The sequence below is a fragment of the Diadema antillarum genome, unplaced genomic scaffold (genome assembly GCF_040938485.1).
Source record: "Diadema antillarum isolate AM-2024a unplaced genomic scaffold, OU_Dant_1.0 seq00000163_RagTag, whole genome shotgun sequence".
NCBI classification, from domain to species: Eukaryota; Metazoa; Echinodermata; class Echinoidea; order Diadematoida; family Diadematidae; genus Diadema; species Diadema antillarum.
Window position 1 is genome coordinate 61,814 of NW_027271234.1, and position 23,347 is coordinate 85,160.

A 23,347-nucleotide genomic window follows, 5' to 3' on the forward strand; every position below is an offset into this window, starting at 1 on the left:
TGAAATGTATTGTATATTCGTAATGTTATAGTACTGATGCTTATTGTGATCATTCTTTTCTTGTTATAGTATGGTGTTGTCAATTTTCTGTATTTTTACTCTGTTTTTTACTGAAAGTGTTGAATAAATCTGAATCTGAATCTGAATCTGAATCTGCCCAAGCACTTGACTGAACCTGCCAAGCTTTTGTCATACATGTATCTATTCAGTATTCCATGCAACTAAAGTGTAGGTTAGCAAGCCCACTCAGGGGTAGCAGCATGTCTCAGTCATACAGGAAGGCCATGATGGCGCATCAGGGAGTTGGGGGATTGATTAGTCTTGTTTCATTGATGAGTAGTTTCCAAATATGTCTGCCAGTTAAGGAAGAAAACACTCCAGCATGCATGGCAATAAGCAACCAAAGGGGCAGTAAAGGTTTCTTGCAAGAAAGGTAACAAACTACAGGCCTGACATGTAATATCCACAAAACTATGCATATATGCTGAACGATAAAGTAGGGGGAAAATCATTCTATAAGATCTGTGAGCATATTTTGTTAGTGAGGTGAAAGAACATGTAGATAGCCAGTAAAGCACTTTATTAACGTATATTGAAATTAGCAGTTAACACTTTATTCTTTGTGTGGAGTTGTTCTTTTTTAGTCTCTTGGTAAACTTTCCTCTCTTATATCCTAAGGAGAAAAGGTTATTGCATTATTGAATTAATCATGTTTTTGTGCTTCATTTCTTTCAGGCAAATCCCGTTTTAAAAGGTACTGCTGCATTCCTAGGTTTATAATAACAATGCTGGTGATAGGCTGTTTACTATCAGGACTGGTCCTCCTCGTCAAAGTGGAGATGCACATGGAGATTGTTGAGGCAGGTGAGGCGGAGAAGTCCGCCATCACCAAGCACAAGATTGCCATGCTGGTGCTCCTAGGAATCGTGGCGCTGTCCCTGATCCTCAACCTCTGGAACTTTATGCAGTTTGTGTACCAGATGGTGTACCCGCCGCGGGTGCGCATGGAGCGCAAGGCGCGCCAGGCGGGCCACACGAAGCCGGACGACTTTCTGCGGAGCCTCAAGCAGGAGGTGACGACGCTGACCAACATGGTGCAGTGCATGGACGCCTTCCAGGGCGTCCAGACGCGCCTCGTGGTCATCGTCGACGGGCTGGATTCGTGCGAGCAGGAGCAGATTTTGAGCATCCTGGACTCCATCAAAGCCCTCTTCTCCTCCCCCAACTCCCCCAACTCGCCCTACATCACCATCCTTGCCATCGACCCCTACATCATCACCAAGGCCATTGACCAGAACCTCCACAACGTCTTTAAGGAGTCCAACGTCCGCGGCCACGACTACCTGCGCAACCTGGTCCACCTGCCCTTCTATCTGGAGGTGGGCATCCGCCTCAAGGACAGCGCGGAGATGCCGCTGGCCAACCACGTGTCACCATCAACATCCAGGGTAAGTGTCTCCCGGCCCTTGCATGTCCCCCTGCGCATTCTCTAAACCCTCCAACCTCTAGCTCAGAATGCTCTCAGTAGCCTCCGACATGTTTGCAGCAGTCTTGTCCTCCGTGGGAGTGTGTTGTCGCTGTCGTACGTTGTGGTATTGATTGGTGCATTTAGAACTCTTTAGCCTCAAAGTCATTTTTGCCACGTGATGTCTTACTTCTTCCAACTTCTGTGAAGAATGCTCAAAGACCACAAGTTTTTAGTTGATAGAGGCAGCAGTGATCTCAATCAAGCTTTTTTGTGGTTCATACAGAAACATTGGAAGGCTGTCAGCCAGCTAGCTTTTACTCTTTCATTTGCTGTAACTTCTTATCAAAAAAAAAATTGTATGTTATTTCCTTCTTATGCTTCTTTTCAGATGCTTGGCTAAATCTTCTCTATAATATGTGCATTCCTTCTCTTTTTATCTTTTTATTTCCAAATTTACGTAAAGTGAGAGTCGGACAAATTGTGAAGTCCCTTTCATTTACATTCTCTGCTCAATATTAACAATGTGTGCTATTCTTCTATGCACATGTCCCCCTAAAAAACAACAACCAAAGAAAGTGTACAGACTTCACTAACAGAAACTGGGTATTGTATCATACTTTCTTCACTTCTCTGTTCATGAAATTATCAAAAGCACCTGCAAAATGTGTCTCTAGGAATGCATCCTTTCTTCATGGACAGAGCAAACTTGCACTCGTAAATGCTTGTCATTTCATGTTTTTAATAAAGTAATATAACATTTTATATGTGGGGAGGGAGAAATAATCAGATCAAAGTTGAAATCAATCCAAGAAAATCTGGAGAAATTTTCACTGAAGGAAATTTCTGCACTGATATATTAAGGTAACATAAATTGTTGGATCAGATTATGAAACGTGAGGGGGGGGGGGGAGGGGGAAGGGGGAATGACAAGTCAGATGTTTCTTGAAAGATACCGAACAGGTGTACACGATATATGCATTTCATCAAAATATGTCTACCTCGTGCAATACCTTCCTAAGAATATGTGATAGCAAGTATCCTGGTAGATTTAGATGTAAACTTAGCTGGAGGGGAGAGGCAAGCATTTGTTGCTCCCTAGTTCTATGAAATATGCTTTCAAAGGGTCAAGCAAGTTTCAGTTAGTCTATTCTATACACTATGTGTGGTTTGTAGCAACATCTCTCCTTTGTCCTGCCTCCCACACCTTGAATAAATGTAATCAACATCCTCATCAACATTCCCATCATCATCATCATCATTGTCATTATCATCATCATCATCATCATCACCATCATCATCTTCATCACTATCATTGTCATCGGCATTAAAATCCCATCATTATAATCATCATCATTATCATTGTCATCGGCATCAATGTCCCATCGTTATCATCATAATTGTCATCACTATCATTGCCATCAGCATTAACAACATCCTATCATCATAATAATCATCATTATCATCACCATCACCATGACCATTATAATCATTATTATCATCATAATCACCATCACTATCATCATCGTCATCATCATCATAATCACTATCATCATTATCATCACCGTCATCACCATCATCATCATCACCATAATCACTATCACCATCACTGTCATCACCATCATCATCATCACCATAATCACTATCACCATCACCATCACCATCATCATCATCATAATCACTATCATCATCGTCATCGTCGTCATCACTATAATCATCATCACCATAATCATCAATATTATTGTCATCATTATTTTGATACTGACTGTGCCACCTACAGTCAACAGGCACCAATAGAACTTTCAAAGTAATTCACTATTTACTCCTTTCTCATCATGCTTGTTACATGGCAAAAATTAACATACAATTTTGTGCGCTTGATGTATGATACCTACACCTCTGTACATCAGGTAGAAACAAAACCCTAGACAGTGAGAGGACTTATTACTCAGTGTGAGTTTGTACAATGTCTCACGGTGAAATGAAGAGGTTTGAGTGTTCCCTTCATTAACTGGCACATTCATGTCAAAGAAATAAAAGATAGAACAGAAGCAAACGTGATATACTTATACGCCTGACCCTACAAATAATGATATTCACTGAATTGCCTCTGTTGAGTGACATAAACAAGCTAATAATCGTCTCCACTGCTCTGCCTTCTTCTCACCCCCCTCCTACCGTCACTCGTTATTTCCGTTTCTGAAAACGCCTACGGTAGATGATGCGCTGGGCACCTCCGTTATCCCTCCCTAGCATTCCCGAACTGCCTGAAAGCGATTCCACACCAAGCCCTCCCGACCAGGCGCAGCCATCACGAAAGGCCGCACGGGTAAACAAACGAGAAGAGAAAAAGAAAGAAGAAGATCCAAACCAGAAAACGGGACAAAAGAGCAGAGAATGATCCCCTCCCCCATTCGTCTTGCCGATAATACCCCCATCCCCCTTGACTGCATCTTTGGCCCTGTTGTATTTGCATCTTGATCTAGTCTACCTACCCAAAGATTACTAAAGCTGTTAGTTGAATGAATACATCATGTCTTTGCTTTTCTGAAGTGACCCCCTAATCCACTGTACCTCCTCTCCCAGTGATCTGGTGTTCAGCATGCTGACGGGCGGTCATGATTTATTCCCCTTTGGCACGAGTGTTTGAGCCCCGAATGATGGATATTGAGCATTTTGCCCTTGAAGCTGTGTGTTTTTGTTTTTGTTTTATTTACAACTCCCCATCCTTGTCTGCTTGTTGTCTGATATCTTTACTCATAATGACCATAGAGTGATCTGATAGCTGTCTGTCCATCATTCAATCGAGTGAAAGATAACCCCCTCTCCTCCCATTCCTCCTCCACCACACACTCTCTCTCTCTCTTTCTTTGCCTATATTTGTACCTACTGCTCTTTTGCGGTAAAGGATTTCTCATCCCCCTCTTTCTAAAGCTGTGTGTGTCTCAAAGTGCCTTTTTCTTTGCAGTTGCCTCTTCAACTTCTGGAGGAAGACGTATTTCAGAGCATCTGCTTCCCTGATTCTTGCTTTGTAGTGTTGTCTCTACTCTTCAAGTCCATCTCTTATGTCACTGTCAACATACGTGTCACTTTGGTTGTCATTATTTAGTGTGAAAATGTTGTTGATTCCATTAAAGGCCATTAGAATTTCATTCAGGATTACTCTGACTCGCTCTCTCTCACTCTCCCCCTCTACCTACCATCTCTTTATCTTTCTCTTGTTCTTGTAGGCCACAGATAGAGTTGAAATGAGATTGAATACACCGATTCTATTAAATTTTGTTTATTGGAGACGATTTCTGTCCATTTATGTTCACAAGTCATGTACATGCCATCATACAAATTTCACTTACCTCCAGAAATTTCTTAGCTTAGGGGAGATGAATGGGGTCAGATGTGCTTGGACCCCGTTTACAGTGCGGGGCTGGGCCGGGCCACGGCAGAGCCGTGGCAGAGCCCAGCCTCAATTGCGGGGCCGAGCCCCGCAATTTTGTCCATTTACACTGCCGGGCTCGGCCGTGCTTTTAATTCAAACCTTTCAATATTTTGTCGTAGTGGCGCTCTGCTTGTAAACAAACGCAATTTGGTATAGTCTGGTTTTCAGACCCTTTGCCGACTGGATTCTGTTGCGACGAAGTCGCCATTTGGGCAAAGGCCTTTGCCGAAGGAAAAATCCTTTGCAGGACAAGACCACCTTAAACTATACTAGTTTTCGACGTTGAGGGGGTTAATATCCTGAATAGCGAAATAGTTCGAAATAGGGTCTGGAAGCCAGACTAAATTTGGCCGCGCATTTGGCCCAGTTTGCGTTTACACTGAGAAAAGGCCTAGACCACCTCCAGAGCGCGTTTACACTGATATGAAGGCGGGCTCTGCCACGGCTCTGCCGCGGCCGAGCCTCGCACAGTAAACGGAGTCTTAGTAGCAGATGCCCATGAAAATTCAGATACTTTTGGAAATGTAATCATACTCTAGCACAAGAATACTTTGAAGTTTTTTCAAGCAGTTTGAATATTTCAAGTGGCATTCATCGTTTCGCTTAAAATTTATGTAATTAGCTTTATCATGACCTCACTGTCTTTCTCATCTCCATTACTCCTCTTTCCCTCTTTCTCTCTCCTCTCTTCTCTCTTTTTATCCCGTTTCATACATTTTTTTTTCTTAATCTCTCTATATCTTTTGGTTCGTTCTTTGATTTCTGTTTTTTCCCCCTTTCTTGCTATGTGAGAGTGTAGCAGTTTTGTGATGTTTGGCATGACCATCATACAAGTTTCATGATTCAACAATTAGCAATTCCTGAGTCACATCAGTATCTTTTTTTCTTCTGACTAAGGGTCATAAAGTGAAAGATTTTTTTTTTCCACTGACACATCTGAATAGTGCATTTGATGTTGAATCATATTTGTTTCTCCTACTTTTATTTTCAGTAATCTTCATATTTGAGTACATGTATAGCAATAAGATGTTTACAGTCACTGAAAATATTAACAAAACAAAACAGAACGATAATGCAAAATGCAATTTTGATTTGAATGCACAGTTCAACTAATTACAATAAAAAAAACTGAAAATAGGTTGCATAATTTTGATGCTATATTATGGTGATTATCATGCTTAGGTCAACACATGCACACACACACACATGCACACAAATATACAGCAACTACAACAAGAGCAACAATTTTTAGAGTACAATTTGTTGGCATATTTTGAACTTTTTCAACACTTCATAGGGTACTTGACCTGTGGACTCTGCCGAAAATACCCTCTTCAAAATGCCATGGATCCAGGGGTTTAAGAGGGTGATCAGAAGATTGATATCAGTGTAAACAGAATACCTGTATTGTCAAATTGGTGTTACGCTGCTGCCAGTTCCAATTGTTTGGAGGGAGGGAGGGGTACAGGCTCATTGTTTGGCAGAACCACACTTTTGTGGATGTTGCAGTCAAAACCTGTACCTCTTATCCAAACATTTGTGCACTTTATAGTACTTTTGAACAAGCACAAAAATATTGTTTCTAATCGCTCTGAGAGAATCAGTGTGTTTGTATGGTTGGTTTTTTTTTTTCTTCACTTTGCATATTCCATTGTCTTGGTAGTAAGTGTTAGGAATTATCCTTAGAAATGCACTCATAAGCGGAATGCTCTGCACTAAATCTAGCACATGCTTGAGGCATACTTGCATGGTTCAGTGTATATACTGTGCATATAAAAGATTGCTGATGAAAAGCTGAGATGAAGTTTGGGGTGTTCTTTGACAAATTATGAGAGGTATTAAAGGGCATTTTCACCTGCAGGTGGGATTTAGTTATCCTACTATTGTCATGTGAATATTCCTTCAACCAAAACATTGCAGTCTTTATGTGCTAGCAGTATGTGTTAATGCAGCATCAACCATGCAGCAATTCTGCACTCTGGAGCAATGCACACTTATCTGGATGTTATTCCCCCAAAACTTTTGAAATGATATGCTAATGTCAAATTAAGACCTTGATGTTAGAAATGCAATTTTCGTGTATAAATGAGACCATATCAATGCATTGTTACATTATTCTAATAAACAGACTGAGATTTTGAGAGTTTTCACATCATGAGGTAGTAGTTTTATGATATAAATCTCCTCAGCTGTGTGAAAAAAAATAAAATATTGAAAAGAACTGTGCGGTGAAATGAAATTGGAGTTTACAAAAATTTTGACAGGCGGAGAAAGCATATCGTCCTATCTCTTGACATGGCTTTAGATATGGCATGTGCATTCAACATTAGACATTGTGTAATCTGTATACTCTTTTCTGCTTGTGTAAGTTTTGTTTCTTCACGAGAGTATTTTCTTATAACCATTTTACCATTATCAATCACTGCTGTTGAAGTATTTCATGCCATGAAAATAGTTGATCTGTAGTGTGTGTTCTTGACAAATTTGTCGAGAATCCACAGAATGGAGACCCCTTGCTTTCTAAAAAAAAAAAAATCTATCATTCTATCATTTCATTATGTGTTCTCATGTGGATGGGTTTATATATACAATTCATCATAACATGATTTTTGTTGTGTGTGTATGTATGCGTATGTTGTAATCAAATGTCACATACCATTCACCACAAATGCTGTGAAGTTCATTCCAAGAGTGGAGCTTGCAGTTGTTGTGTTTTTTTTTTAATTGTCATTAATTCATCTTGATATTTGCCGAGGAGTGTGCACTTTGCATGTAATGTAAAATATCATCAGGACAAAGTAGACTAGTGTAAGGGCATGGCAGCAGATTTCAGCTTGTCTTTAGAATTCCAAACATTCTGTAGAACGTTTAGTTGTGTTTCATCAGAAATGTTCGTTAACATATATATTGATTGGAATTTAGGCGATTAATGCTGCAAAGATATTGTGGCATCACAGGTGTGTTTAACATTAAAAGTTCTGAACAGAGTTCATCTCTGTTTGATATGTGACTCTCATTCAAACAAATTGCTGGAATATTTTTCATTTGAAAGTTATGATTGCTGTGTAGAATAGTCAAATCTCCGTGGGGCAAAGTGCACTTTGTTTTTGGTGTGCAATGAATACACTCAACTGTCTAGGATTCAGCCTTTTCTAAAAACTATTACAGATGGTAGTTACATGGGCTGATGTGTCAGTGACTGTGTGTTTCACATTACCTTTGGTTTGACTGATGACTTTTTCCAAAGAAAATGTAATCTGATAGATACATGATATGTATGTTGTTATCGTTCAGCATTAAGCAGCTTTCAGTGAATTCCACCTCTCATGCTGAGCACCAAATGTTTGTCCACATTATAAAAGCTTGATAGAATATTTCATCCTTTGTTTTCATCTTCCTCATCACTCTGTTTTACCCCTTTTCCCTCCTCCCTGCCCCGCCCCCTCCCCGAGCAGACGGAGATGACGATAGTGACCACGGTGCCCGGTGACCAGCCGCCCAAGTACGGCAGCCCCGACGCCATGAATGCCCCCCTCCTCCAGCGCCAGAGGTCAACCACCAAAGACTTGTCCCAGATGTTGGCGTCGGACGAACAGTTCAGTGACCTCAGCCCTCGTAGTATGCGGAGACTACTCAACATTGTCTCCATTACAGGTGAGAAGGGCGCCCCCCCCCCTTCCGGTTCCTTTCTCTAAGGGCAGCAAAACACACACACGCACGCACACACACTCGCACACAAAAGCCGAGTCGATTATCATTTCACTTCGATTAAGATCACCAGAGCCATCAAGTCTTTCTTGATTGAGATTCTAGAGGAAGCCCCCCAGAAATGTAAATATTGGTTTCAAGTATGCCACATTTTTCAGACAAAGTACAATTGAATATTTGATGTCAATATGCCAGTCACATGCCCATGACTATTTGGGATCATGCAAGTATTAAAAAAAAAAAAAAAAAAAAAAAAAAAAATATTTGGGGACAACTTCCTGACAGCATCTCATCAAACTTTGTTCTTTCCACCAAAATGCTGTTTGGCGAGATTCAAAGGTCACCTCTTACCGTGATTCCAAGTTCACCTCTTTCAATGTATACATCATTGAGGATGAAATCATGCCTAGAATAATCACATTACCCTCACACCATCAGAAGGAATTTACTTACTCCAAATGAGTGCTGACTGACCAGGTCAGCCACTTTGCGTGTGCTTGAACGTCTACTTGTGATGTCCATCTGGCGATGTACATATCTTCTGCAGGGAGGCTGCTGAGAGCGAACAACATCCCATTCAAGTGGCAGACCCTGGCCCACTGGATCAACCTGACTGAGAGGTGGCCCTACCGCACCTCTCGCCTCATCGTTTACTACCAGGAGAATGAGGAGCACATCGAAGACGACGTGACGCTCAAGCTCCTCTGCGACAGGTGAGAGTTTTCTCTTTCATCCTTTCCTGTAGGGGTGGTGAGGTGGTGAGGTGGTGAGGTTGGTAGCACATTTGCCTTGCAAACAAATGGCTTGGATTTGAGTCTTATCGTGTCAAACTGAGCAATGTTGTGTGTTATCATACCATCCCCTTTATAAAGAGGCATAAACAGTGTACCCCCTGGGATAGGACATTAAATGGAGGACCTGTGTATGAAATCGTCACAACTCCTGCATGTTAAGCATCCTGTGTTACTTCCTCACAAAGAGGAGGGTGTGAGTCCAACAATATGGTCTGTCCCGCACAACTATAGTGTTCGCTCGAAAACAGGCGAATGATGCTAATCCCTCATGGTTTGCCCCAGGTGACCAGCAATAGTCAGCAAACGTTATCACCCAGGCACATTGCCCAGGCACTGATGAAGAGGGTCTTTTTTGTGTGGGTGTGATGAAATCAGGACTTCTGGTATCCATGGAAACCAAAAGCAGAGATAGCTCATCTCTTATGAAGTACATGTCTTGGAGGCTTTTGTCAAACTTGATGATACACTGGTAGGAGAAGGCATCATAGTGTCTATTTGTTTCTAGTTCCCCTCTCTAACAGGACCATCCAAGCCTTAACTTGTTCCCCATCTAATCATTCTCATCCTCCCAGGATCGCCGAGGATCTCCAAAGTCTCCACGAGTTGGACACTCTGGCCGAGATGGACCAGGACCACCGAAGCTTCATGGTCTGCCTGGCTCGCCACGCCCCTCAGCTGGCTGCTGGCGACATCCGCAACTTCCTCTCCTGCACCTGTAACCTGGACCCTCAGCTCAGGAAACAGATCCGAGGTAAACTGAGACCCTCCTGGTGGCTCTTGCAACCACGGGTTTGGCATCCCATTCATTTGAAGGAGGAAGATTGCCATTTCTATGATCATGACAAATTGTCACTGGATAGAATGGTGTAATGTTTTTAATCTTTGTAGTATGGCATCTTCAATTTTTAACACATCACATTAGGGGATATTTTCTCTTGATATTAATCACATGATAGAGAGCAATCTTTAGAAGGATCTAAACATTTTATAGCCCTCAAAAGAAATGAAGTGGATATCAATTGTTCTTTGTCCAGATCAGGTAAGCCTTGTTGAAAGTGATAACCCTATTCTGCATCCTTTATTATTTTTGTTGTATATTTCTTTTTGCTACATTTTATCTCACAGTGGCGTTTCGTACTAGAAAATGTGAAAGTACAGCTCTTACTTTAATCAGAAAAAGCCAGCAAGAAACGACTAATGAATCCCTTTGATTTCTCTAGCACAATACTTTTGGCATCGTTTGGTGGCCTCAGATACAGTATCTAATTTAGTTGGTGAAGTTTTAAGCCTTGTCAAGCATATCTCAGTCCATGAATCACATGAAGATTAAGAACATTACTACCACCTAAAAAGGGGAGATTTATTCCCCCCCCCCCCCCAAAGAAAAAGGAAGTGATCCTTATGTTAACATATTAATGAATCACCAACATTAGCATTACAAAATTCTTTGTGTAGAGAGGGAGTACAGCTCCTCATATTCACTCTTTCCATTTTGCCGTGGATGACTATGTCAGACTCTATGGACAATGCCGATTCCGCAGGAGTGCTACCCAACATCGGCAGCATCGCCAGACCACAAAGCCTCGGCCACGCCTTCCCCACCATCTCGTCCAGGGCCTCCGTCTACTCCTCCATCAGTGACACGCCCTCTAGACTCAACTACCAGATGATGGCGTCCAACCCCTTCATGAAGAAGGTACGGCAATGCGTAGATTCGTAGTTGTGAAGTACCGTGTGCTGCTGTCTAATTGTGTGAGTGTTTGTGTGTGTGTGTGTGTGTGTGTGTGTGTGTGTGTGTGTGTGTGTGTGTGTGTGTGTTGTATGGTGTATGTGAATTTGTCAGATAGCTTTTGACTCTTGGTAAGAGTGTGATTGTGTGATAGGGTTATTCCTGTGCATCTTAAAGCTCTATGATCTGTTCAGCATGGAGAAATTAGAGCAAAACATTGGTATTCTTACATTCAACCCTGCCGTCCCAAGTCATAACTACCTTTGTGACTGGTATATCATGTGGAAAGGAGGAGAGTGGGCCGTAGGTATGAAAGTTTCACAATGGACAGAGATTTTAAGAATTATCAAAGTCTCTTGACAAACTTTCAATTCAATTAAAATCAATTCAGTTCAGTTCAATTCAGTTCAATTCAATTCAATTCACACATACTTTATTTCCATCAATAAAGGGAAATTCATAATAAAAGGGGATACATTTATCAATTCAATTTGAAAGCTCAAATTATTAAGTATGATACAGAATATATGTACAAATGATAATGTAACAAAAGAGAGCAATGCACACTTTGCAAATGTAAAAAAAAACAAATAAATGTGACAATGGAAAAGAGTGATCCACTTGAACTTATTTTCTGCTCCTCACACAGATTCTCCAGAGTCCTGGGAATGCACCAAGTCCTGGTATTCTCACTGTCAAGGATGTCTGCGACAGACTGCTCAGTCTGGATGGCATCGACAAGCACTCCATTCCTCGCTACCAGACACGCATTGCTGAGCACAACATCAACGGCCCCGTCCTCCTCCAGTGTGATCTGGACGAGCTCAAGATTGTCCTGGACATGACCTTTGGTGACTGGCAGCTCTTCAAAGCCATGGTGCTCCAGATGAGGGGTCAGGCTCTGAGTGCTGCGGCCACGCCTCACAGCCCCAGCCAGGCCAGCAGCGACCCCTTGCAGATGGAGGGGGAGGAGGAGGAGACGGCCAAGACTGAGGAAGAGCCGGTGGACCCGGCTAATGACTATCTCAACCTGAGCTACGAGGAGCTGCGGAAGAACTCGCAGATGTCCTCGCAGCGTTCGTCAATCCACAACTCACACATGTCGCTGGGCACGATGCGCAGCGAGTCCTCCCACGTTGACACCTCCAGTGGGGAGAACACACCCGCAAGGAAGCGCGCCGGCAGTCACAAGCACTCCACGTCCACGAGTCTTGCGGGTATGTTGGTCAGCATGGACAGCGGCACCGAACAGAGCAATAAACCTACTCAGGACGGCACCCCCCAGGCCATCCCTGGAGCAGTCCCCCCTGGGGTGGTGGCCGCAGCCAACACCCGCATCGTTCCCGTGACGACAATGGCCAAGAGTACAGCCAGCGTGGGGACCAGCACAGGGCAGACCACAGTAGCCGCCGTGCATCCGGGCAACGGCAAGAAACCCAGCGATGGGGGTAGGGAGAAAGAAGGCAGCGTTAGCAGCTCCTCTGAGAGCAACACAGATATCACTGCCTTGAGGAGAGACAGTAGGGGGGACATTTCAGAAGATGAACCCACGCCCACCCCGGAAGACCCTAAGCCAGACTCAAGGACTAAGCAGCACCTCTTCACGGGGGCTGGGGATAAGGCTAAGCGTAAGTTACAGCGGCAGGTGGAGGAGGATACGGAGAGTAGTCCATTGTTGGGAAGCAAAGATGAGGCCGATGGCAAAGAGTCCAAGGAATGCAAAGCAAAGAGCAAAGTAAAAGAGAAACTTTCGAATGGCAGCGTGAGTGAGATGGAAGCTATGTTAACAGAGAGTAGCGAGAGTCCCCTGCATCTGTCCAGCTTGGTGTCAGCCGAAGAGACAAGTAGCAGTGAGCAGGGCTCACGCCCACAGCCAGAGCAGGAGGACCGCTACCAGATCAGCCCCACCCTCAAGGAGCAGGTGACGCGAGACGTGAATCGCATGTTTGACAACATCCAGACCGAGATCACGAGTCGCGGTAAGGAGGGCCAACCTTCGGTGATTACTAGCCCCACCCTGGGGCGGGTTCGGGCGGTACGCACTCCCATCAAAGGGGAGCAGGAGACGCACGGCCTGTCGCTGCTCGCAAGCTACTCCACCTTTATACCGCCAGTACGGGAATTGGACAGTGTTCCGGAGTCCCACGTGGCCAGCTCCCAGTCAGTGTCTTCTGTGGGCCGGGCACGCAGGCCGGGCGTGACAGGGGGAAGTCCCATCAAACATTCGCAGTCGGTAGGGGCCTTGCCCGCCCCTTCGTCCATCGGCAACACAGACTCGTTCAGCCGCTTTTCAGACACGGGGGCTGGCCTCCACGACACCAAGCGGACCCTAGACCAAAGCTTCGACGAGTTCATCAAGTTGTCGCTGGGCGAGCAGCGTAAGCGACGCCACCAAATACACACACAGCTGTCGTTTGAGAACGAACGGAAGCCGAGCAGTGGGCAGCAGCGGATGAACCCCAATGTTTTGCTCAGGAGATCAGCACCCGTTCTCAACCCCATTAGCCGATCTCCCGAACATAGCATTGACATTGACGATGACAAGGAGAGCACAAAGGTAGAAGAGGGGCACTCAGTGGTGTAACACAGTACCTCTCTCTCCTCCCCATCATGTCAAACTCTATGGTTCTCTTAGTACTGCTTCTAATTAGCATGTTAATCTTGCCAAAGCATTGTGGGCTTCACCGAAGACTCCCTCACATAACAAATTTGATTTGTTCAACATTGTTGTGATTAGCAGAATTTAGATATATCTTATAGTAAGAAATATGATTATTGTTCATTCTACTTGAGATACAAATCAAGAAGAGGAATATATGAATATGAATATATATATAAATATAAGTATATATATTTGAGAGTGACGTGGTGTCACTTTTTCTACCCAAGATGCAAATAATTGCATTTTTAGACAAGTTTGCTGTGCAAATATTTTTGCAACAGATTGAGTCAAATACTCAAGACTTTCCAAGTGGCTGGAAGGTCAAGTAGCATTGGTAGGAAAGAATGTTCATACTGTCATACTTATACAATGTTTTCTCAACTGGAATATATAATCTGGATCCAAGAAACTTTCCCACAATCCTTTGTATGTCACTGTTTTTCATGCATTGCTCAAGAAATGTGCTCACTTCTATGAATTGCATAGATCATGGAGGTCTTTTACAAGCCGCGAAGTTTCTGTGGTAGTGATACGAACACATGACACTGTAAAGTCAGGGCTGACTGATGCCTGTACGTGAGGATTTAATGGCATTTTGTGTGTTCACGCGAGATGACTGTTTTTGGCAAACTTTTTTGTCTGGTTAATACCCAAAGCGATCTCTCTAGCTCTCGCTCTCTCCCAAACTGTCAATTCCTAGCAGTCAGTGTTCCGTGTGAGCCTCAGCCCACTTTCTGTGTCTTTCTGACCTTATTCTGTCCACCCTCATTTCCGCTCATAATTTTGTGTCATCACACAATTTCTTAATTTTGTTCTTTGCACTAATTGCAATATCACAAAAGGTCCAGTTCCACTTACAATTATTTGTACATGCTCTTCCACTTTAAATGACCACGAGAAAGATAAGACACCACAAAATTATCCAGACAGCTCTTGACCTGAAACGATGTTACTTGGCTGATCCTTGGCTCATTCAAAAGCCAGTCTAACAAAAATTGATTTCATCTGGATCGCACATGGCTTACTGAGCAAATCTAACCAGCAGCTTCCAGGCAAAGCTCTGAGGTTACATTTTTGCGTATAGAACTGATGGAAGCTGACATAAGTTCTCAAAAAACTGTACCTGTGGCAACTAGATCTTAAGTGCCGAGTGTGTTTGACGATTTGCTGAAGAAGCTAGTGATATTAGCAAGCCATGATTTTGTGTGACATTTTCTTTTTTTTTTAATATATATATATATATTTCTTGATTTATTTCATTGATTGATTGATTAATGCTGACAGCACAAATATATTTGATTGGTAGGACATCTCAGTACTCAGGTGGTCTGATTCATGCCAATGATTTACTTAAAGAATGAGAGACGGATAACTCGCTAACGTCATTTTAGAAAGAAGAAACCGGGAGTGGTGTTTCGTTCTGAAAGTTACACATGTGGTCTTTCTGTCCATAATTTTTTTGTATTTTATGTATTTTGCCCACAAATCGAACAATTTTTTACTCTTTTTTTTTTTGCATAATGTGTATAGGATGCATCAATGGAAAGGGAGAATTGTTGAAGATAGAGGTAGACAGACGTTATCTCTTACTTGTGAAAGAGGATGATGCAATTTTTCCAGCCACTCTGCTACTATTATGCCACTCTCTGGTATCAAACACCCACCGGTAGAGGAAAGGGTATGAGAGTAAAACCAGCGTAATTCAGCATATTATCTACCGCTGGTTTTTCCCTTCCCACAGGAGTCCCTTAAACTGTAAATCACTGTTTCTTTCTGCTCCACTTCAGGCCTATCTCTTTCTATGTTGAATGTGCTTTCAGCTTCTTTTTGTTTTCATCGTGGCCAAGTTCTGTCGTCATTCTTTGCCACTGAAATTTTCGATTATTTCACTTACGCTTTTTCGCGCGAGTCTAGTGTTGGCATGCAGTCTTTGTTCTGCTTCTGTACTTACGCTCAAGTACTGCACCCATATGAAAATGTCATTGAGTCAAAGCAGCTTGATGTAGGTAAGCAGTGTTTGTGTGAATAAACTTGTGTGAGTGTGTTCATTTGTTTGGAGTGTGTGATTTTGTGAGGTAATTTTTTTTTTTTTTTTTTTTTCTAAATGAAAGCTGATGTAAAGTATCCATGACTTGACTATTGGTTTTGCATTTTAGCAAAATTGTCGTTAGGACCCCTTCCATTTCCCAGAGACGTACGTGAGTTGAGTGACTGCCTGCCGTGTATACTGGTCCCTTGTTACCATGGCAATATGTATAGCTTCATTTTGTGCCAAGTACTGTAGCTGGAATCTCTGTTTCCCACCTTAGTCCTGTAATCATTTTTTTTTTGTGTATACTTACATGTTTGATGGAAACGCTAATCTCTGTCATGCTTGTGAGAATCCTAGCGTAGACTAGTTTGTGCAATAAGTACATGTACGTTGTAGATTTCATCCCGGATGCTCCCAAGTCTCGCGATTTAACCAAAGAGATCTAGATGGGCTCGTTGTCGGAACCCATACTGAAGTATGACCTACCTAATGTACTGTGACAGGGGTTTGCTAGTACCTACATTTACCTGTATCAAATTCTGAGAATCATATTTTGATAAGAGTGGTAATGCGGTTCTTGTGTGAGGCATGGCTGCTCTTAAAAGAAGACTTATTCTTATGAAAAACGTTTTTATGGTGTTACTTTTTTTTTTCTTCTGAAAGTGAGTGGAAATGTATTTTCGTGTTGAATTTGAACAGTATATGCTATATTACACAAATATGAATGAAAAATTCATAGGTTTCATTGAAAGTTAGAAAGAATTGATGTTTGTGTGTGCATTCTTTTTTTTTTTTTATGAAAGACATTCTATATTGATGATAGTGCTGAGAACGATTCCATTATTTTTTAGATTTTGGCATTTAGTGATTTACTTACGAATTTATATCCATGTCCCTTGTACTGTGTACATGTACTCATGAATATATGTACTGAGTTCTTCCCTCCGTGTGCAACCAGGAGAAGAATGGTTACCAGTTGGTATGAAAGTAAGAAACGTGCAAATGAGAGATGCTAGGATGTTGTGATACAGTTCGTCACTGCACATTACCAGAGGTGGTACAACAAGCAACCGTGCCAGAAGGGTCGTTTGTCTATTGTGTGTGTCTGTGCGTGGTGCTGAACTACTGATGGATCTATTTGGGATGTCATTCCTAAAGAAATGTGTCATCATGATATATATATATATATATATATATATATATTCCTCTCTCTCTCTCTCTCTGTCTATCTCTGTTCTGTTTCTTGAGAAGAAATGGAGGATTGAAGTCAAATTTATGCCTGGACATTGAAGTTTGGAAAAAAAAAAGATGAGAAAGGAATGAAGGGTGCTTCATGTATTCATTGTTTATAGCAATCAGCATGATTGTAGACCAGTTTAAAATTACCTGTTACCGTGAAATTCAGCTTACCTCAGTCACCGCCCAGGGAGCCACTGCCATATAGATATAATCTGTCCTAGTCAGCCATAGTCCAAGTTGGAAAAACATGATAGAAAAACCAAAAAAACAAACAAGAACAACAAAGAAAGAAAAGAAAAGAAAAGAATAGGAGCAAATTTTGTCTGTGCTTCCCTTATACAGTGATTTCCATGTTTCCATGACTACGGTCAATTTCTGATGGCATGGGATGACTCCCATTTCGTAGAAGCATTATATGCTTGGTGTGTGTGTGTGTGTGTGTGTGTGTGTGTTTGTATGTTTGTGCAGGTGGTGATACGTTCACATATTTTCCCCATTGCCTTTGCTACAGAATGAGGTAAAGCAAATTTCACAGCAAGATGCTGTGCATCTAAACATGTGGTTCCCTTGTTACCATGGAGATAACCTGTTGGATTGTTGGGAAGAGAGTAGTACTCGCGTTTCTTTTTACGCATTACCAGTATCATGAAGTTGTCAGATGTCTTTTTGGCAAAAAAAAACTAAAACAAAAAGCAAAACATGTCTGTACAATATGATATATGTGATGTTTTGTGCCCTTTATGATTCCTATCTGCTCCACCGCTGATGAAAACTGTATAAACAATACAGTAGAGAAACCTGTTCAAATAGGGCTTTTGACACCCTAGATGTTTTTTCCATCAACCTTGTTGATACATGAAAAGAAAATATATCCATAGCCACTGAGAAGCAATTAGAGTTGCAAAGTTTCCGACAGCATTTTATACGAGATGTATTCATTATCGTGAATGCCTCATTTCCTTTTTTTTAAGTACGTAAAGTAGTTTTGAGCAGCTGTTATCGTGTACCAGAATTAACTGTATTTTTATTGAAGTGTTGTACTCTGAACTTGTGTTTATTTGAATGCGCTGGTCTGTATTTGGTCATGCACAAAGATGAGCCATAGGTAGTAACTTTTTTCTTTTTTTTCGCAGAGGATACTGACCACTTCATTTAAAGAATTTGGATTCTATAATGTTTTGTTAAGAGCACAGGTAGCAGATGGATTCAGGATGAACTCATTCGGAATGAGATGCGTGTTCTTGCAGGCAGACATGTGGTCATACTGATCAAAATGTAGGATGGAAATATTTCTTTGGTCGGTTTCTAACCATATCCTGTCCGACTTATGCTGACAGACTTCAATAGTTTTATCACTCATTTTGTAGCTCTGATCAAGGAGTGGCAGTGTAGCTAGGAAAAGATATTTTTGATGTTGTAACTAATTTATTGTAGGTAGCGCTCTCGTCTGCATTGTGAATCATTTATCTGTGGGAGAGATGAAACTGTGTGCGTGTTTAAATGAAATGTATCTTCAGTGATTGCTACAAGATCTTTCCCTGTGTTCATGTGAATGTCTGGGTTCAAGACTAGTTCATCACAATTTTACAATATAGCATGTTTTGCGTAGAAATCCTCCCTCCCCGTTTTGTTTCTTGGTTCCTCCCGGTACACTTGCAAAACATGGAAGCCGCGGAGAAAGAATAGTTATATAACCCAGCTAGCCTCACCTGACTGAGGCAAAATGAGCTCATTCACATGGAAGCTGTCAGGTTCGACTCCTCTGTGTGTGTGTTTGTTGGAGTGTGTGTGTCTGTGAGTGTGTGTTTGTTAGGCAAATTGTGTGTTTTAAATCTGTGAGTGCCAACACTCGCATTGCAAACTTGTCACAGGAGGAGCAAGGCAGCAGCAAGATTCTCTGATGAAGCAAAAAGGTGCTCCGTTTTCCTACGGAAGACTAAAATATCAGCTTCTTGCTTTTTGTGTTTTATATTTATTTGTATATTTTGCAGAGAGGGATACAAAAAGGAAAAAAACAACTGGATAATTGAAAAGTAAACACACTCCTTGTATTGTGTAGTGTTTACCCTGTCCATGCAGGTTTGTGCTCTTACTGAAATAGATATTTTTTCTGTGACACTCATATTTTGTCCTCATATTCTCATTTTTGCCACAAATCAGATAGATGTCATTGTTGTAGCTATCTTGTACATGGATAGATTTTTAGTGACCCTTTTGGAACTTAGTCTGGTATCTCCCTCATGAAGTCGAACCACAATGTACAGTATTAAAGATGGTTGGGAGAAGTATGAAGAAAAAAAAAAGAGAATGTCAACATTTCTTTGTGTACGGTGTCCAATTCAGATTTACAACCTCATGCCATGTGTTGGAACTATTTGACAAAAATGATGATTAAAAAAAAAAAATATGTATAATGGCTCTCAGAATATGAGGGCAACCAAATGACAATGTTGTCTTACTTTCAGTGCCTCTATTCTATTTTACAAGTGATGTTAGTGTGTGTGTGCGTGTGTGTGTCAAATTTATGGAATCACAAATCCAGTAAGAAACAATGCAGGAACTTCATTTTTAAGTGTGATATAACAGATCAAAATTTAATACACATATACATCCTTATGAAAAAAAAAAAAATCCCTTTGAAGTACATTGTATATACAAGCCAAATCAAAAGACTTGAGCAATCTCATCATAAATTTATCATTATTGCATATCAAAAGTATGTATGTACAGAGGTAATGCATATGAAATTTTTGTATGATTTCTTAAGTCAAATTCTTAAAGGCTATCTTCCTGGATTAGTAGAGAGGATCCTAGTTACAATGAGGACCTAAAAATCATGACAATTACCTAGCGTTATCACGTTTCTCACTACATCAGGATACAAAAACATAGAAACATTAAGACGTGGGACTTGCAAAATCAATCACCTTGTTATATGAGGGTTTTGCTGTCCAACCTCTTTTTAATGAGGTTCCGCTGTACAGACGAACCCTGTTATAACAAACATGGATACAATGCAATTTCATGGGACCAAGAGGATTTAACTGGTAGCATTGCTGTCATTTCAATTTTTTACCTTATACGTTTTACAACATTTTGTTACACAGGACAACCCCAATAAAATGAGGTTGCTGGTACCTCAGAGAAGTACTAAAAAGAGAGACCAGCTTTTAAAATACAGTATAATTGAAAATCCAGACCAATGGATTCACTAAAAGCTGTACCTTATTGTAAGCAAACTCAGCGTAATAGGTTTTCCCTGTGACAGGAAAATTCATGCACTTCCACCTACAGTGCACTCCCGTTATAACAAACACAATTAAAACAAAATTCCTGTTACAACGAAGCAAAAATTCAGGTCCCAACATTTTCCACTCTATGTATTGTCATTGTTTACTTGATTTGTTACATGTATAACGAAATTTCAATATAACGAAAGAAAACTGCCGGTCCAGAGGACTTATTCATAATGGGAGTCTACTGTATCTTGCTATAACGGGGTTCACCTTTACAATAAATCAGGATGACTATATGTGAAGGAAGGGTAAAAGGTCATATTTCTCACTGGCAACAAATGATGACAGCATGCTTATCTTATGCCATGATGATGATTACGACATTGCGGCTCTACAGCAATGGCTTGGCAGCACGACTATGATAACAACATGATTAAAAGATATGCCTAAAGTACAATAACCAGTTACAGCTTCTCACTCCTATCACAATCATTAAATCAATGAGTGAGCATACAGCTGCATTTGACACATATAGAAAGTTTCTACTAAAATAGAATAGTAATACAATGTATATTTACTTTCACTATTTCATAACATTTTGATTTGGCGTGCCGTCATCTTCAGTCATTTGTGACTGGCTACTGAAGTTGTACACCAGTGCTGATCTGTCATATCTGGATTTGTACTTTAAAAGAATCCTTGATATTCGAACAACAAGCACCCCTAACAGCCTGGCAAGACAGCTCTATATAAGAAATTACAGACATATTTAAGTCACAGTGTCAGTCATTTACAATATACATTTACTTCCATCTGATATTCTTCCCTCAAAAAGTATACAAATAATACACATCAGTGAGGGTATCAGTAAAATTACCCACACAAGGTACCTCTCGAACAGTCTAACATACCGAAGGCAACAGCCAAAGTTGTTTGGACTGTTTCGAAGGTACTGAATGCAAGTAACTACACTAATGGCTGAACAAAATTATGTGCATTTTTGTTTTATAAAATGATAAAGTCGATCCTGGTAATTTGATAAATTCTGCATTGCAAGAGCCATTTCTGCACGTAAACAAGATGGTGAAATCCCACCTGTCCAAGTAGGCCTACCACGCTCAATGAATGAACAAGAGATATGATACATGCATCTCTGAGTGGTCTTTAGTACCGCTCATAACTAAGAACTTCTGCCCACTGGGCAATGTCAGGCAAAATGAAAGACTGGTCACGTGATTGCTGTCAGCTAATCATTTGATTAGGATCCATATCACCATTCTATATTAAACATCTTCCAGTACAATGCATGGTATAAGTTATTGACTTCCTTTCCTCCAAGATATACAGAAGATTAACGTAGACATCATTACACTACTGATTTTCAACAGTCCATCATCATTGTCATATGAAGATTATGTTGGAATGTTGAGTAGTTTCATAAGTATTTCCCACAAGTACATAAGGCTAGTTTTTAAGTATACTTTACAATACATAATATTACAATTCCAGCTTAAAATCTCACAGCTAATCATGAGGATTTATGGAAAATCAAGATTAATGCCCAAAGCTTATACACATTTCTAAAATTGGTCATTGAGTAATTTGTGTTACATGTAGGGCAGGATGTTGGATCAAATTTATGGTGAAAGTCTTAATAAATCTGAACATTATCCACAGAAAATACAAATTTTGCGTAAAAAACAAACAAACAAACAAGCAAATTTGATATTGGTTAGGTTTTCAGCAGACTAAGCATTACTAAAAAAAAGTTACTACATCATATTTCAAAATAAAATGGAATAGTAACATGAAATATTTGTTGCATATACACAGATCTAACTGGTCTTCTCTCTATCATAGCAAAACATTCCATAACATTCCATATTTCTTGGCTACTTTGACATTCTGTATTGACATCAGGGGCTGGGAGATGTAAAATTCAATGTACAGTCTAAAAAATGGAGGGCATCCTGCATGTCAGATTTCTAAGAAGTCCCACTTTTAAAGGGACGATTACACTCCATTGCGCTCTAACAAGAAATTTGGCAAGACCTGGAACAGGCATATTAGACTTTGACAAAAATAAAAGACTTCTCATCTAAAAGTGCAAAAGTACCACATCTACTAATCAAGGAAAAAAAAAAGTGCGGTAATTTCATGAGAATTTCATGTTAGACTGAACGAACGCAAAGCAAATATTATTGAAGGTATTCAATTTTGTACAAAAATAATCTCATCCCCTTAAAAATATTACAGGGGAAACTCGGTATAACGAACACTGCTATAACGAGATATCGGTTATAACGAGGAAATTTCCTCGGTCCCAAATTTCCTTCCACACAAGTCTATGTAAAATGCTACTCTTATAGCGAGATCGGCTATAACGAAATAACTGCTATAACGAGATAAATTTTGTGACTTCCAAACAAAGAAAACATAGTAAATCAAACCTGCTATAACGAGGTAAAGCAAAATGCCTTCGGTAAAGCTTTACTTCGCCTGTGCTATCATCTTCCGAGATTGTAAAGCTTGATGCGCCAAAAACTGTCTTGTACACACATAATCATTTTCTTCAGTGCACTCTAGCTAGCTCTGCATGTTGTACGTGTGAAGTGTGTGTGTGCACGCACACTGATACATGCAGAAAATGTGGTGGGACGGCCATATGTATACATGACATCATCATGACGTTTAGCAGGTGTGAGGCAATCTGATGCTGTGATTGGCCTTCTACTTAGGGAATTCCCCGTCTTCACACACACGCAGTCATAATGTACATACAGAATGTGTCACATACACACACAGCATTGTGCACACCATATTCAAGCTTTCCACACAACACACACCCATACGATAACCACATACCAATCCACAGACGATCTTGATACAATCGCAAGCTATATAAATTTACAAATTCAAACATCTAAAATTAATAAGAAACACATTCTTGATATTGGATTTCCTTGGCGAAAAACATCTTCTTACCCATAAAGGTCAGTAATTCCCTCACACACAATATCAAGTTATCGGTATTGATTGAAATATG

The 23,347-nt window shown here is 40.8% G+C and overlaps 1 protein-coding gene across 1 annotated transcript in view; it reads left to right on the forward strand.

Moving 5' to 3' along the window:
* Positions 1–14,853, forward strand: part of LOC139728095 (uncharacterized) — a 70,402-nt gene extending 55,549 nt beyond the window's left edge. The window contains exons 18-23 of the mRNA XM_071639059.1: positions 736–1,448; positions 8,357–8,555; positions 9,157–9,322; positions 9,976–10,154; positions 10,918–11,099; positions 11,782–14,853. Of these exons, the coding sequence (XP_071495160.1) occupies positions 736–1,448; positions 8,357–8,555; positions 9,157–9,322; positions 9,976–10,154; positions 10,918–11,099; positions 11,782–13,716 (3,374 nt within the window). The 3' untranslated portion in view covers positions 13,717–14,853. The remainder of the gene's footprint in view (positions 1–735; positions 1,449–8,356; positions 8,556–9,156; positions 9,323–9,975; positions 10,155–10,917; positions 11,100–11,781) is intronic.
* Positions 14,854–23,347: the final 8,494 nt, after the last annotated feature.